Raw genomic sequence first — 16,015 nt, 5'->3', positions numbered from 1 at the left:
TTACCGATGAGTTGTAAAATGAACCGATCCTATAATTACGATACCATTCAAGGATCCCTGTGATTGTGTTAGAATGATTTATTTTAGTCATTTGTACATTTCTCTACAACCACATGACACGTTTACAACACGTGGCCGGGGGTTACGTCCAACAAGATAAACTCGTTTTCAAGCACTATCATCTGATCATTCACTTGATGACAATGAGTATAATGACTGAATATACTTATTAATGAAACTAAAATGACTTATCCACCTCTTACCAATCTTCAGGTAATGGCATCCGCCACAAGCCGTGATCGCTGGGAAGACCACCAAACACACTTAATGCCAAAGAGGTACTAGTATTACATGTGTGTGATTCTTTTACCTCCCTGCTCGTGCTAAACACAACAGGAAACAGCAACGCGTGCGCCATTCTAGAGAGGTACATACACGACAGACTCAAAAGCAAGCACAAACAGAAACAAATGCGGTGGCGTTAGATCAATACAAAACACAATTTTGGAAATAATCCAACTCATTACAAACAATCCACGACAATCCGTAACAGCACAACACATTGGATAAATATCTAAAAAAATAAATGTATTATATCATTTTATGGTATACTGGTACCTTTGGATACGTTTTCCTCATGTTACCGTAAATCACAACTATGGCTGGGTTGCCGACGTAAATAGGTATCTAAAGTGTACAGGAAAACATCATATTTAAAATCATAAATTTTGTTGCAGACTTCGTGTTCCCCTTTACCCAGTAACGTGGGAGACACTTATCAGTTTGCATCACGATTGAAGAGACAGCCAGCCTGTTCCAACCAAAGTTGAATTACTGACACCCGATGACGCCATATACACCCATGCCATTGATGGCGCAATTAAGCCGAGGCCACACCTGTCTGAGGCTAAGAATCCATGTTTGTCTGCTCTCCGTCCTCTGAACCAGAATTAGCCTCTCGTTATTTTGACGAGCATCCAGCAGTTTAGCTCACTACTTTCGTCAAAAAAAAGAGACCTGTTTCAAGGGACCCACCCTCCCCCCCCCCCCTCACAGCGTCAGAGAACCCTATATGCATCAAGCACACACACAATTTATGCCCACATCACCTACACACGTGCGTGCTCTCCGCACACACGCATAGTAGCGGAAACAGTCTGTTTTCGTCAGAATAAAAGTAAAAATACAGTGATTATAAAAATTTCACATCAGTGAAATGCAGGCTTACTGAACAGTCTGGAAGTATCTCTATGAAAATAATATATTTATATAATTAAACTGTATAATTATTATGTTCATATCAAACAAAATTTGATACACTGGTATTACATGTATTCGGATTTGTTCAGGTCTACTGAGTGTGTAATTTGTTGTTCTTTGTCTTTTTCTACTGTGGCTGGAGTTTCCAAAGAAATCTGACTTTTCATCGGTGTCTTCCTTAACTTGGTGGTATTTTTACTGCACCTTAATATTCCCCCGTATTATGAGAAGAGGAGGCCATCAACCGAAGAACTTTTGTGAAAATAATGAGTGTAATGCTACACCACCGATACATTGTACAGTGATAGGAAAAAAAGACCCAAATAAACAAACAAAGCAAAACAATATAATACAATACAAAACAAATCTATAAAATATTTGTTTAAAAACACTACGACAAGAGCGTCTATGGTCACCGTACAATAGGAAAGAAAAAACCCCGCACCACTCTTTCATGTCTATACATTCATCAAAGGAAACGACTTCATGGCTATAGATTACTGTAGACGACCGGAATGGCGCCGAATACGGCCGGGTCACGTGATCCCAAAAAGTACTCGCGTTTTGGCAGACTTGCCTGAGAAATAGAAACTCCACGAGTAGACTAGCATTAGGCATGACATTGAAACATTGTTCACTCCATGTCCTTCCCCTTGTTATCCTCCTCCTCCACCTCTTCCCCCGCTTGACTTCCTCCTATTCTCCTCCCTTCCTTAACGTCACTCTCAATTTCGTTTTCTCTTCTACTTTACCGCTCCTTCTTCTTTTTCCTCGAATTTCTTCTTTCTCGTCTTCCAATACAGCTGATTGTGCCCCACTCATCCTGTGGCTTTCGACGTGTCACTGGTCGTTACAGAGCGAGCCATTTTATAGCGAGGGGAAGAAAGCTGGATAAAATGTCATGATAAGCAGGTCGCACTGAGAAAGTGCTTGGCAAATGCCATGCCCCTTGAGTGAGCTTGCTGAGGTTTAGTGACGCAAAGATGCAGTTACGGATACACGTATTCTAGCATTCATCTTCAGAAATTTGTCGTCATGGCAACGATGTTAAATGGAAAATAAATGATTGGGAGTTCATAAAGTGGGGCTGCCGCGGGTATTAGGTAAACGTACGTTATTATTAGACATTTATCAATAATTATGTTCTGGCACTATCGACATGGTAAGTGTTCTGAGAATAGAAGTTGTTTTTGACTAATCATCCATTAGCTGGGTGGATGAATGCAAAATGCAGGGAAAGAATATACCTCGGTGCTGACTGAATTAAGATAAGCTGTTGAAGATTTACCTCCTGAAAGCTGCTGATATTCTTACTATGATACAATTTAGACGGGTCAAGAATTAAAAGATGATTGAGTTCATTTTTTTTTTCAGACCAAGCTTGTCATTCAATGCGTACTTCTTCTTTTTTAACAAGAGAAAACTGGTTATCAATTGGAAATGAAATCGAACCAAGAAACAAAAACTTACTTTTAAGCCCTGAATGAAGACAGCATATACGACGTGTAGAAGAGTGACACCTCGATGGAAAGTTTGTCATTGATGATGGTGCTTATTGCAAGCTTTCCATGATATATAGTGAGTGTTATAAAGAACATTTTATACGGTAACACACAGCGTTATTCTCTATCTAAAAATTTCACTGTCTTGAGAGATAATCAGAAAATTTATAACCCGTTTATTTCCTTCATTCATTCCACTTATTTCCTTTCCAACAAAAATGCAATTCCTAAAACATTTGAATACATATTACAGTGTATTATATACACAAAATCATAACAACTTTTATAGTCAAAGAAAATATTATGAATTGAAATGTTCTTAATGTTATTAGGTCTTGAATGACAAATACAAAATCAAAATGGATCTTGTAACGATTTATAGCTCCTTATTCTCTCCACCACCCCCCCCCCAAAAAAAAGTAAATACATCGTGTTATAGTATCATATACATTTAGATATGCAAGTAGTCATTACATCAAGTTTCCACGATTTTCATAAAATGAAAACAATTTACAATCGTATATCGCTTCAAGATCATTATTTGTATGCGGAGTCGGTAAGTCAGAACAAAATAGTTTGCATAGTCCTTTTTTTCATATAAACTATATGAAAAATTCATACTCTATGAGAAAGTTTTATCCGAATTTACCACCTACTTGGGCTCTCGTTTAGGAATGCGACTGCTCAACTACTGGCAGTAATGTAAGTTGCAATATTCACATGCAGTTCTTATGGTAACATGATGTATGTATATATATATATATATATGTATATATATATATATATATGTATATATGAAATAATATAACTTAATACTAAAATTAATAATATGCAACAGGTAATCAGTAATGTGAGGGCATATAAGTTTTTTTAAGCATAAGATCTGCTGTTAGATAAATATTTTAGTGAACGAGCTTCACGATGTATTAATAGTGAGACCCTGACGCTATTTCTTTTTACTGTCAACATTACGTCGAATTTCATTGGAGGGGAAAAATGTTCAAAATCGCAAGAAGACAGCCTTCGCACTTTTTGAACAGTAGAACAGCTTTTGACTTTGGCTATAATATAAGAATTATAATAATTAGTTATTTCCGGAAATAATCTCTCTATCCGCAACTATCTTTTCACGAATATTATACGCAAGACATTTGTCACTTTCTTTTTCATAACTCACGATGGTGAAAGCGATTTTTCTTTTAAAAAGAAAAAGAGAGAAGATATACCTCATTTTCTGCCCTTGATGAAGATTTCCAGGCTTGGCTGCTAGGTTTCAAAACATTGCCAAAGTTTCTGACCTCGTTTTACTCATTGAGTGTGTTGTTATATATTTCTCTCCAAACTCGCCTGTATAGGTGTGATACAGTGGTTGTGGCGTGAAAGTCGCACCCAGTGCCAAGATAAGAAACGCAAACAGACGTCGCTGCATTGGCATATACACTCATTTAGCTAAACAATGATGCTGCGAAGGGGGAAGGGGGTAACGCTGTCCTTATTCTCACAAGGGGGGAAAATATCCTGAAAGACACCTGTCAAAGACAAACAAAGCAAATGGAGGACGAAGGCAAATCCCACGACACGCAACAGCAGTAATTGTAATTACGTTGAGTGATTAATGGTAGGATTGAATCGTGCGTCATTTTCGATTGTCTCGAGATTAAAGTAAGTGTTCAACGTTTCACTGGTGCAGGAACAACGCGGAAAATGTAGGCCTACAATCCAAGTGGAATCTCGCTCTAAAAGATGAAATAATATATTTAAATCAACATTGCCTTGCAAATGTTGTTGTATACTACTCCAACATATTTGTATATCTTAAATGTTAAGTTTAGGCCTAACACTCAAAATGTTGGATTTACCCGGCCATTCCTGAAATGGTAAGTTCAACATTTCAAGTGTTGATTTTCAAATTTAACTAAAGGTTGGAGGAGTGAAAATGTTTAAAATGTGGATTTACCTTCTTCTTTTTTTTTTTCATTTTTAAAGTGTTGAATCAGTGTTCACCCTGGTTAGTGTGAACGTAGTTAAGACGTCGCATTGTTATCTGCGTTCGTTTTCCTTGGCGGACATTGCAAACTTTTCGAATTTAGGCCTATAGTCCTTTGATCGTCTGTTCCACATATCAAGACTGCTAAAAATGTCCAAATTGAAATAAGCCTACTTGACTATCATGACGTTCGGAATAATTACGTTCTGTTAGACCTCTCTTACACATTCAATTTAGCCTGCAAAGGTGTAGCCTATATAGGCCCTAATAGCCCCCCCCCCCCCAAGTACTGCTGTTAAATACAAATCAACGAACAGACAATAATATCTCGATGTTGCAATCTCACCAAGTTTTATAGGCCTATTGATTGTTGATTTCCCAGGACCGTACCAACGCAATTATCAGCCATACCCAATTTTTCACTGACTAGAATGAAGCAGATACATCATTGTAGCCGAGGCCTAGAATCTCCTTAGAAATTGGATAGAGCATGCAATTTAGTGAATGCATTTTTCATGCCATGTAGGGCCTTATATGTTCAGGTCTGAAGAATTACACAGCTTCAAACTTTTTGCAACTAGATTTTAATCTTTTTTGTGTATTGATTTATTTATTTCTTTTTGGAATGGTATGGCACCGTATGATATGTCAGTATTCTTGGAATTGCCGATAGGGTCTGAATAACCTTGTTTGACAATCGGTGATCACCGTAATTTTCTTCAGCTGTTCCCCCATAATTAAAGGGCTAGCTAGAAAGTACGAACGATGGAACAAGGGTTTTTTAATTGTAAGAGGCTGCTTATTTTACACTCTTTGTAGAATTTATTTGACGTTTGTACAGAAGTGTGTTATTCCGTGTTTATTGTTAACATAAGATTATGTTGTTGCTGTTGTTGTTGTTGTTGTTGATGTTGTTTTGCTTTGTTTTGTTTTTTGTTTTGTTTTGTTTTTTTATCTTCGAATTTACGAGTAATCACGCACTTTCTGATCCTCTGAAATGCAGTTTGGTCATGTACACAGCTTAGATAATTGATAAGCAACACTTCGGCATTCCATACTTACGGTAACTCTTTCATGGGACCGTGACCTGGGACTGCGACCGAGGGATACTTTGTCTTCACCGGTATGTTTTCAGTGTTCGTAATTTATTCATAAGGATAATTATTCCACTCCCGTAGCTATCTAAGTATCGGGTAAGTATCTTTCAACGCAAAATAATGAAAATGTGCTGTGATGGGGGAACAGTTCATGCGATCAGTCGAGTCCATTTTGACAACGTGTAATCTGCTCCCATAACCGGGCGGATATTGGTCGACATCCCTGCCGAGGTGTCCGGGCGGGCGGCGCGGGCAAGCCAGTACTGTTCGACAGGTGGTTACTGCTTCGTAGAAGAGGGAGCTAGCTCTTATTGAGTTTATAGCTATGGGAGGTTACGTTAACACGTTTATTACGCGTAAGATAGCTAGACTTTCGATATTTTGATTTGTAATAATCGAAGCGAATGATTACTAGTAAAATAGGAATCAGTGAACGCGAGGGGCATATAGGCCTATATAGCCGCATAGGGGATCTAACAGTTATTGGTCTATTTATTCTAGTTACTTTGTAGAAGTTAGAACCTAGTAGTAGCAGGATCTAATTGTTAGTTCAACTGTAAATTTGATAACTTCCTGAAACTCAGTGGGCAATTAAGGGACTGACGTTCTAACGTTAGACTAGTTGCAGGAGAAATATTGGGCAAAGTATCACAAGTTTACATCTGATTTGCTTAATTGCTGCTTTATAGATATGTGAGAAGACTCAAAGAGAAATAGGTAAGATATTAAAAGCAGAATGGCATTATTAAACATCCATTATGGCATTTGATTATTCAAAACATCCAAACTGCCTGTAGGGGTGAGAGTGATGAAATCTCTTTGTAATTTCCCCCAGTGTAGATCGTGTTGAATGGAACCCACTTGCTGAGAGTGCACAAATGCAGCACCAAGGAGTAGAAGAAGAAGGCAGCCTGGAAGGCTGTCCTTCTGAAAGTGTAAGTAATGATTATGATTAACTAGATCTTATAAATGCTGAGATTGCTCCACACATTTGAGAAGTGGAAGTACCACGGTAGTATTAATTCTTGTCATAATACTTCCATAATATAACCCAATATACTGATAAGGTTGTATACAATATTTATTTTTAGCTTGTATAATAATATGTTTTGCCAGTTTACAGAAATGCAATTTCATCTTAATAGGGTACACTACTGAAGTAAACTTTATGACTTAACTCATATACCTGACACATGGCATTGCCAAATGTATGCTATGAGATCTAAAGCCAAAGGAATATTATACAGTTTATTTCTTTTTAATTCAGAGCATGAAAGTTTTCTAGTATTATCTATTCAATTCAATTCAATTCAATTCAATTCAATTCAATTCAATTCAATTCAATTCAATTCAATTCAATTCATGGTTTATTCAATCATCTTTGCAACTGAGTAGCTGAATTGCAATTTTGTGTATACATAGTAAAATGACATAAGAATAACAATTTCTTCGATTAAAACACAACATATAGAACATAAATATTGTACTATTCAAATACTACTTTGTTTTAAATATAAAATATAATGAATTCATATTGCATTTGTAGTAACAACCACAAAGTCAACATATTTCAAAAGAACACAGCCCAAAACAGTGCTGGCAGCCTGTTAGGCGCTCAACCACAATTTCCTAGCTTCGTCATCTATGAAAACATTAGACTGTATTGGAGAGTTTGTATATGGAAAGTTTCAAAAATGCATTTACATGTTTTCTAGTGGAGTGTATGTTCAGATAGCATTCGCTTCTTGCACACAGGCCATGGCTGGGAGAGCATCAGTGTGTGAAGGATGTCCAGGGCAGGCTTTGTGTCAACAGCAAGGTCAGTTCAAGTAATGCCTCCATCATGTTTTATCAAAGCATTGGACTTGTAACATAATGAGAAAACAAAAGTGGTGTGAATAGAAATTATACATGTAATGTGTGTGTGGGGGGGGGGGGAGTTTATAAGCTCTTTCACAAAGTCATACCATTCAAACTCTCTATAATATCTTGGTACTTAAGTTTTACAGTATGTTGGCTGAATACAACTTAAGTTAATACTAGCTAATCAGTAATATTGTTATGTCAATGTATGTTCTTGCATTTAAGTATGTGAAGTTCTCTTACAGAAGGCTCAAATGCTCTCTGATGTGCACATCCATTGTCAGATAGATGTCTGTTTAATCTAATGGTTTGTAAAGAGCAGTATCTTTTGTGCTTGTGTATCCTGTAACCATTTAAATTTCATGATCCAAATTTTTAGTTGTGCATATGTTTGTTTGTGTGTGTGTGTGTGTGTGTTTGGTTTTTTTTTTAATGAGCATTTACCTTCTGTAGTACTGTGATATGTGGACCCAATCTTGGCTAGTGTGAAAATTCAGTCATCATTGAGGGCCATTGAATGACTGTCATAACGCAGTGTGCCAAGTCAAACTGCAAAAGTAAAAATAACATCTACTCATCAGCCAGAGGTACTTTAAAAAACAAACAAACAAACAAAAACAAAAACAAAACAAAACAAAAGTGTCAAGAAAGGATCAGTGTCTTTGCAACTAGGCATGGTGACATGATTAGTTAGATAAAGTGTCTGCCCTTTTTCTGACCACCAGGGGCTGTGGATCCCGACCAGGAATCCATTGATGTGAGGATGGGAGCAATCAGGCACAAACTACTGGTGGTATCTGGAAAAGGAGGTACGGTTTTGCCACATCATTCCACTACAGACACCCTCACAAGCCATGAAAGTTGATGATGTCATGCTCTCACAATTTCTTATTCATTTCGTATACAGAAATGACAAAAATCTCCTATTTCAGCTGTATAAATATAAAACCTGTCTTATAACCACCCAAAATATAAAAAAGAAATGTCAATGTTAACGCTGATATATCTTGGTATAGGACATACTTTCACTTGTATGAGCTAAAAATAGAAATTTTACTGAATTTCATATATAACATACATGAAAAATTGTGAGGGTATGACATTAACTCAAAACTCATTTGAATTAACTCACTCATTTGAATATTCATAAGGATTGGTCAAGAAATCTTTTCTGAAAAAATGTGAAATTTCAAAATGTTATTTCTTCCTTTATTCCTTATCCCATTTTATCATTTTTGTATCATTCTGCAGGGAATATTTTTCTCTTTCTTTTGAAGTTTCACTTATGTTGGGGGGCAGATTTCTTCTTCAAGAATGCAATGCTGGTGAACTGAGTATTCTGTAGGCTTCGTTGAGTTGCCTGTGATACATTGTGCAGCTGTTCTCTGAATCGTTTGATTAATTGCTGTTTTGGATGAGTTCTTGTGTTCGTTTTTGTAGTGAGGAGGATCTGCTGTGTCCTTCCATCAATTAGTGACACAAAGTGAAGATGGGATGTGCTGCTTCAGTTGATTCATCCCTTACCCATGTAGAAGTGTGCATATATTTCCTGATGTCCCTCTTTCCAGAAAAAGCAGTGTAAAACAGCTTTAAACACGTGATATATTTGGCAACAAGTTTCAAACATATGTATTCAACATGATATAGGCCCTACAAGTATGACAAACATGCTGTGTATTGAGTTAATAACTTTGTCACCAGTAATTAACTTGGCAATTGGATGATAAGATTGAACCATTTATTGTGGCCCATATTGTATGTAGGTCATACTGATTGGCTTTAACTCATACAGCATTGTATGCATTTTTTCAACAGGAGTGGGAAAATCAACTGTGACTGCCACACTGGCCATGGCACTAGCAAGGCAGGATAAGAAGGTAACATGGAATCTGCTGCCAAGAGTTAAATCAGAAATCAAGACTTATTTGTCAATCCATCTGATTCAATTCCTTTGTCATGTAGTTGTGACTGAGTCATTAGACTGACCAGTTTTATTTTTTAGTTTTTTTGTACATTTTCTTTTGTGGGTTTCTCCTGCTCATGTAATACCTAAGATTTTAGATTTGTTTGTTTGTTTGTTTGTTTGTTGGGGGGGGGGGGGGGGTTATAGGCCAAAGAGCAGAGGGTCAATTTTTTTTTATGTGTGAGTCACAGCCGTTACAATTTCTTCTCTAAGCTGGAGAATTACATAAAATGGATTGGATGGAACTTCAAGCTTATGTGACATTGTGTAGTGAGGGAAGGTGACAGTGTACAGTGCACTCCGGTTATTACGAACACAGTTATAAAAACATTCTGGTTACAATGAAGTAAAAATTCAGGCCATAACATTATCCACTCTATGTTTTTATTGTTTATTTGTTCAGTTACAACGAAATTTTGATAAAACGAAAGAAAAGTGCCGGTCCCCGAGGACTTTGTTATAATGGGAGTCCACTGTAACTATCAAAGTAATTACATCTTATGTATTTCAGTTTACACGTTAAAGTTAGAATATTTGTTACTTGCTAGCAACTGTAAAATGTAGAGCCAAACATCTACATACATGCATCACTAGAGATGTGTCTTTCATTCATTTTTTTTTTTCACTAACAAGAAGTAGAGCAGGCATTTTGCTGACCAACAGAAACAGATCATGTATGCTATTTCATAGTACACAATTAGTTTTCTTTGAGATTTGTATTCTATGAGACCTACTTACAGTATGACTATAAATGATAAATCGTAACTAACCTTTGTACAATGTATTTAGTGTAACTAAAAGTTTTTCACAATTACTAACAATTATCTTCTCTAACCTATAAATAGATTAGTTCAGTCAAAATATTCAAAGATGTTATCTGGAAGACTGGACAGTTTTATACCAATGATTGAATTCTGTAAGTTTAGTACAAACTTCATTTGGACTTTTTTTTTAAAGTTCCTCATTGCATCATCATCATCATCATCATCATCATCATCATCATCATCATCATCATCATCATCAATAGATTTTTTATCTCATTCTCCACTCTATCTTCCCTACCTCCTTCTCTCCTTCTGGAAACAGGTTGGTGTCTTGGATGTCGATATCTGTGGTCCTAGCATTCCCCAGCTGCTGGCAGTCCAAGATGGCAAGGTCATCAGCACCCAGTGGGGATGGAAGCCCCTCCAGTAAGAGTGACATCCTTTATAGGCTCCACTATTTTTCTTTGACTATAATCACAATGTAGTGCAGTTTGAACCAATCTTCCTCCCTCCCTGATGTAAGGCAGTATTCCTGAAAAGATATCTACCAAACATCATATTGACACAACGACCAGTACTTTTACTATTCTCCTCCCGCTAAATGGACATCACATTCTTTACATTTGCCCACGTGACACCATAATGGCACATATCAGGACTACATATTAATATACAATGTATCTTTCTTACTACCTTACCTCCACTTGTAAAGCAGAGTGCTAAAACTCCCTTGATCAATTAAAAAAGGCCCCACACTTTGAATGTTCAAATTTGTCATGAGAAACAATTTGTCACAATCTTACATGCCACTCCCCATCTTTGGTCCATGTTTGTGGTTTGATATCATACATGTATTGTAATATAACATTCATGTATATCATCTTGTAGCAAAGAATTTATGCCCAGCAAGGTTCACCTGTTATTAAATACCAAGTTTATAGAAGTTTGCTGCCTTTTCATACCAATGCCATCCATCTGTATCTAGGTCCAGTCACAGGGGTATTAAGGTGATGTCTGTTGCCTCACTACTGGACCAGGCTGACAGCGCTGTTGTGTGGAGAGGTCCGAGGAAGACACAGCTCATCAAACAGTTCCTGAAGAACACTTTCTGGGGAAAACTGGATTATCTAATTATAGGTACAATAAAGTTATTGTAGATACAATGATAGTCATTATTTGGATGATGATTAAGGTGATGCTGATGTTAAATATGATTGTGATTATGTTTGTGATGATAGCTGTGATTTTACTTTTGATTATGATTATGGTTATGGTAATGATTATGATTATGACTATGACTATGACTATGGCTATAACTATGACTGTGACTATGACTGACTATGACTGATTGTGAGTGCGACTGTAACTATGACTATGATGATGACTATGACTATGGCTATGACTGTGACTGTGACTATGACTGTGATTGTGACTATGACTATGACTATGACTATGACTATGACTATGACTATGACTATGACTATAACTATCACTATCACTATGACTACAAATAATGTACAATGTATGAACATGAACATATTTTTGGAATGGCAAATTCCACAATTTGCATGTCACTGAAAGTAAAACAACTGTTTCAAACAGCCAGCACTGTTATATCAACAAATCAAAGCATTTTGTGTCAAGTGATATTTTAATGGTCTCTTCCCAACAGATACTCCTCCAGGTACAAGCGATGAGCACCTGACAGTCCTCAAGGTGCTGAAGAATGCCAAGCCTGATGGCGCCCTCATCGTCACCACGCCCCAGCAGGTTGCCATGGACACCATCCGCAAGGAGGTCAGCTTCTGCCGCAAGATGGGGCTGCCCATCCTCGGCCTGGTGGAGAACATGAGTGGATTTGTTTGTCCTTGTTGCCAGGTGAGTCTCATCTCCCAATTGAGAGTAAGGTTAGGAGAACAGCAAGGAGGAGTTGGGACCTCTTTACAAGCCTAACTGACAAGTTTTGGCTATCATACTATGTTCACCATTTTATGAATTCTGGGTCCTGTTTCATAAATTTGTTCGTAAAGTTACTCAGGACTTTCCAAACGACTTGAATATGAAGTGTCAATGTGTGTGCCCATTTTTTTTCTTACGTTTCAACAAAGTACAACTGTATGTCAATGCTTCATTTACATTGGGGCAAAAATACACTTTCAACTAAAAATGTGTGTTAAATGTAAGAATAATCATTATCACATGCAAATTTCAACTTTAGCTATTGAATTTAACAGTACAGTTGAACCTCTCGTATCCGGACAAGTCGGGACCGGGGCTCATCCGGATAAGGGATTTGGCCGGATACGGGAGACTCAATGCTTTATACATGTACATATACATACACATGTACTGATGTAGCCCATTGTAGTACCATTTGTGGTAATGTGTATACTGCAACCTTTTCATTGTTACATTTGGGGATGTTTCGGGATGTTGAAATGTCTGAAAGTAAGCAATTTGGAAGGAAATTTGATGCAATGTATGTTAATCATATTGGAAGTAATATGTAATTCATGTGTGTTTGGGTAGGAGTTCTCAAGGAGTTGGGAATCCCCCTTTCTTCCCGTAATTATTAAAAAAAAATCACGGCGAGATTGCGTCCGGATAATAGAGAGATCCGGATAAAGGGAGGCCGGATAATAGAGGTTCAACTGTAATTTAGAAACCCACTTGGCTTGCCATATGTAAGTTGTTTGTAAAATCATGCATAACTTTATGAACAACTTTATGAAACAGAGCCCTGGACTTTTCAGGGAAAGCCAGTCCCACTACATTTCTTCTTTCTTTTTTTTTCCAAACCCAAATTTGTTATGCAGGAGTTACTATGTATGGATTCTCTGTACCCTTAAAAGCCAGCGTTCTCACATCTGATAGTGTGATTATTATGCACATAGTAGTAGCTGTATCACAGAATGTTTCAAGGATGTGTCATGAAATCTATGATGAAGTAAGAACAAAAAGATAGTTGTCACAAAACTATAACTTTAAAACTTAGAGAATGATGAACAGAATGATACAGAAAACTGAAGATGCACTATCAGTCATTTGTTGCAAACATTAACTTACTGACTTCAAAAAATTTTAATCTTAGTTTAAAATGCATTTGTGTTACTTCGCTGTCGGTTGTACAGAAAAAGAGCTTTCATCAATGCGCACATTTTTATGGAATGACATTCTTGGTGCATTATACCCCTTGTGTCTCAGCATTTCCAATCTTGTCCAACTTTGCAGGAGGTGACAGATCTATTCCCCAGAGAAGGAGCAGAAAAGATGGCAGAGGACTGCAGTCTACAGATTGTGGGAAAACTCCCCATTGATCAGGTGTGTTTATGGGTGTGTTAAAGTCATTGTTAGTCTTTTATTGGCATCAGCATTTCTGTCAGCAGCCTGTACACTGTACATGTAGCAAATTTTGCATGTTCACACATCATGATTACCCTTAACATTAAACAGGCTGGGCTTTTTTTTTTTTTTTTTTTGGGGGGGGGGGGTTGGGTTTGAGGGTGGGGGCTGATTTAATTTTTCTATGTAATTATCAATTTCTAATTTTAATCAATTAATTATGCAAATTAAGTCCAACATCTTATTTTAACCAGTTAAGCACTAATCAAAAGTATTGAGAGTCTATTTTCTTTGTTGTTGTTGTTGTTGGTTTGTATATCTGTTTTAACATATTCAACAATTGTACATCAGAAAACTTCCCAAAGTCTTTTAAATTTTTATGTATGTTATTGTTTTCAGATTTTTTAGTGTATTTCTTTTTTTTTTTACTTTTTTTTTTCCTTTGATTGTCTTGATTGAGAAATGGTTACCATAGTATCGCAAGTTTTGTCAAGTGTTGTATTCACATGTCACCAGGAGACAGGGAAATTAATATAACTCACATTATATTCCTGAGCCACAAAGGAAATTAATATCTTGTTAAAAAAAGTAAATACAAAAATAAAACAAATATGATATACAAACTGTGTACCATGTCAGAGATGCCAGTGTATCATGCTGATATAACCATTATTTACCCAATCGCACAATGTTGCTGCATGTGGGCAACTGCATTCTTTTTTATTCTTACAGATGTATGATTTTGCTGTACCCCTCACCAATCAGATGTTTTGGTAATGATTGTAGGTATATGCACAAGGATGACATGAAATAAGACAAGAAATACATTTTTAAATGTACATGAAGTTTGAAAAATCACTTTACTCCCGGTCCCCACACACAGACATGGTCTGGTCGACACTAACCTGTCATATTTTCCTCCTTTCTTTGTTCCTCTCCTCTATCAATTTTCTGACATCAGGCCCTGACATTATGCTGTGAGGAAGGAGAAGACATCTTTGCATGCCACCCTGAATCCAAAATTGTGGAGTCTTTCACAAACCTAGCCCTGGAGATTCTCAAGCTTCCCAGGAGGTGACATTTGTCAAGGCTTTGAAGGAGGCAACATATGTCATTTCCAACCAAAATGGCAAATGAGCGTGGTATCGGCCATTTAAAGGGTGCTACAATTGGATGTGTGCTTACAGCACATATGTGTTAACATTGTTGTGTGTTGACCAAGCAGGGACAAGTCGGCTGTGCATGAACACTAGCCATAAACCCCTTTCAGTAACTCCTCTGGCTCGGGCCAGGCCTGAGCTAAGTCGTAAAATGTTGAGTTTATGAATGGGTCGGGTCAAAGTGGCCCGTGCCAGGAGCGGGCTATTTTGGCGCTGCTGAATCTAGCACCAGGCACAGGCCAGGCTCGGGCCTGGTGCCGATCGAAGAGTTTATGAACGATAGCAGCGCCAGGCTCAGGCCACAATTCCTCGCACGGTCAAAGGTCACAATTACCTGGCCATGCTCTCCACCAGAGCGCGCGTTCAGTTGCCATGGTAGTTATCGCTTACATGGCCAAGCTCGTGAATACGTCATTGTTAAAGTAGCGTGGCTCTGCTATAGTTACTGAACGCAATTTTTACTGCTTGGCAAGGGCCAAATTAGCTCTTGCCAGGAGCTGGCCAAAAATGCATGAGTTACTGAAAGGGGTAATGGGGTCCCAACCAGGTCAGCAAAGTATCCTGGTGCATTTCTTTCTAGACATACACACACACACACACACACACACACACACACACACACACCCAAAAAAAAAGTCAATGGCAACTTTTTGTTTAATAGGTAGATGTTGAGTAGCCCTCTATTCTGCTTGTACACAAAAAGTCACAAATTTTCTCTCTTCTTACAAGAAAAACTTTCTTCAAATTTTTCTTGTATCATATGTAATAAGAGAAGTATGTTTTTGCATGTCCTCTTCAGTGGATAAGTTATGTCTGTGCCAAAATACAAAAAGAAAAAGAAGAAGAAAAGTAGTGAAATTATGTGTCCAATTCCAAAAAAAAAAATAAAAAATAGAGAGCTGCTCAACACCTACATCATAGAGAGTTGCCAGTTTTCAGTTCATGACTTTTTGTCTGATTTTTCAGTTTTTATACAAAGCAGTAAAATGTCAGGATAGACATTCCCTTTAATGAAGTACAAGTACTGTGATTCTGAATGATAGATCAGTCTCATGGATGCATGTGTTATGAAGAGAG

The 16,015-nt window shown here is 37.3% G+C and overlaps 1 protein-coding gene across 1 annotated transcript; it reads left to right on the top strand.

Moving 5' to 3' along the window:
- Window positions 1-6,686: 6,686 nt before the first annotated feature.
- LOC139715607 (cytosolic Fe-S cluster assembly factor NUBP2-like) lies at window positions 6,687-14,915 on the top strand. Its single transcript, XM_071627168.1, has 9 exons — window positions 6,687-6,781; window positions 7,602-7,665; window positions 8,435-8,518; window positions 9,525-9,586; window positions 10,759-10,862; window positions 11,422-11,573; window positions 12,109-12,314; window positions 13,668-13,757; window positions 14,740-14,915. The coding sequence occupies exons 1-9, from the start codon at window positions 6,725-6,727 to the stop codon at window positions 14,854-14,856; spliced, it is 936 nt and encodes a 311-aa protein (XP_071483269.1). The 5' UTR covers window positions 6,687-6,724; the 3' UTR covers window positions 14,857-14,915.
- Window positions 14,916-16,015: the final 1,100 nt, after the last annotated feature.

This window comes from Diadema antillarum, unplaced genomic scaffold, assembly GCF_040938485.1.
Source record: "Diadema antillarum isolate AM-2024a unplaced genomic scaffold, OU_Dant_1.0 scf00000052, whole genome shotgun sequence".
NCBI classification, from domain to species: domain Eukaryota; kingdom Metazoa; phylum Echinodermata; class Echinoidea; order Diadematoida; family Diadematidae; genus Diadema; species Diadema antillarum.
This window is presented reverse-complemented; position numbering and strand designations above follow the sequence as displayed.

What these genes read in the sequence shown, in the direction of transcription:
- LOC139715607 (XM_071627168.1), top strand. Translation starts at nt 6,725, where the DNA reads ATGCAGCACCAAGGAGTAGAAGAAGAAGGCAGCCTGGAAGGCTGTCCT. An exon ending in AAGGCTGTCCTTCTGAAAGT is followed by an intron (nt 6,782 to 7,601) that starts GTAAGTAATGAT and finishes TCTTGCACACAG; the next exon opens with GCCATGGCTGGGAGAGCATC. An exon ending in TGGGGATGGAAGCCCCTCCA is followed by an intron (nt 10,863 to 11,421) that starts GTAAGAGTGACA and finishes ATCTGTATCTAG; the next exon opens with GTCCAGTCACAGGGGTATTA.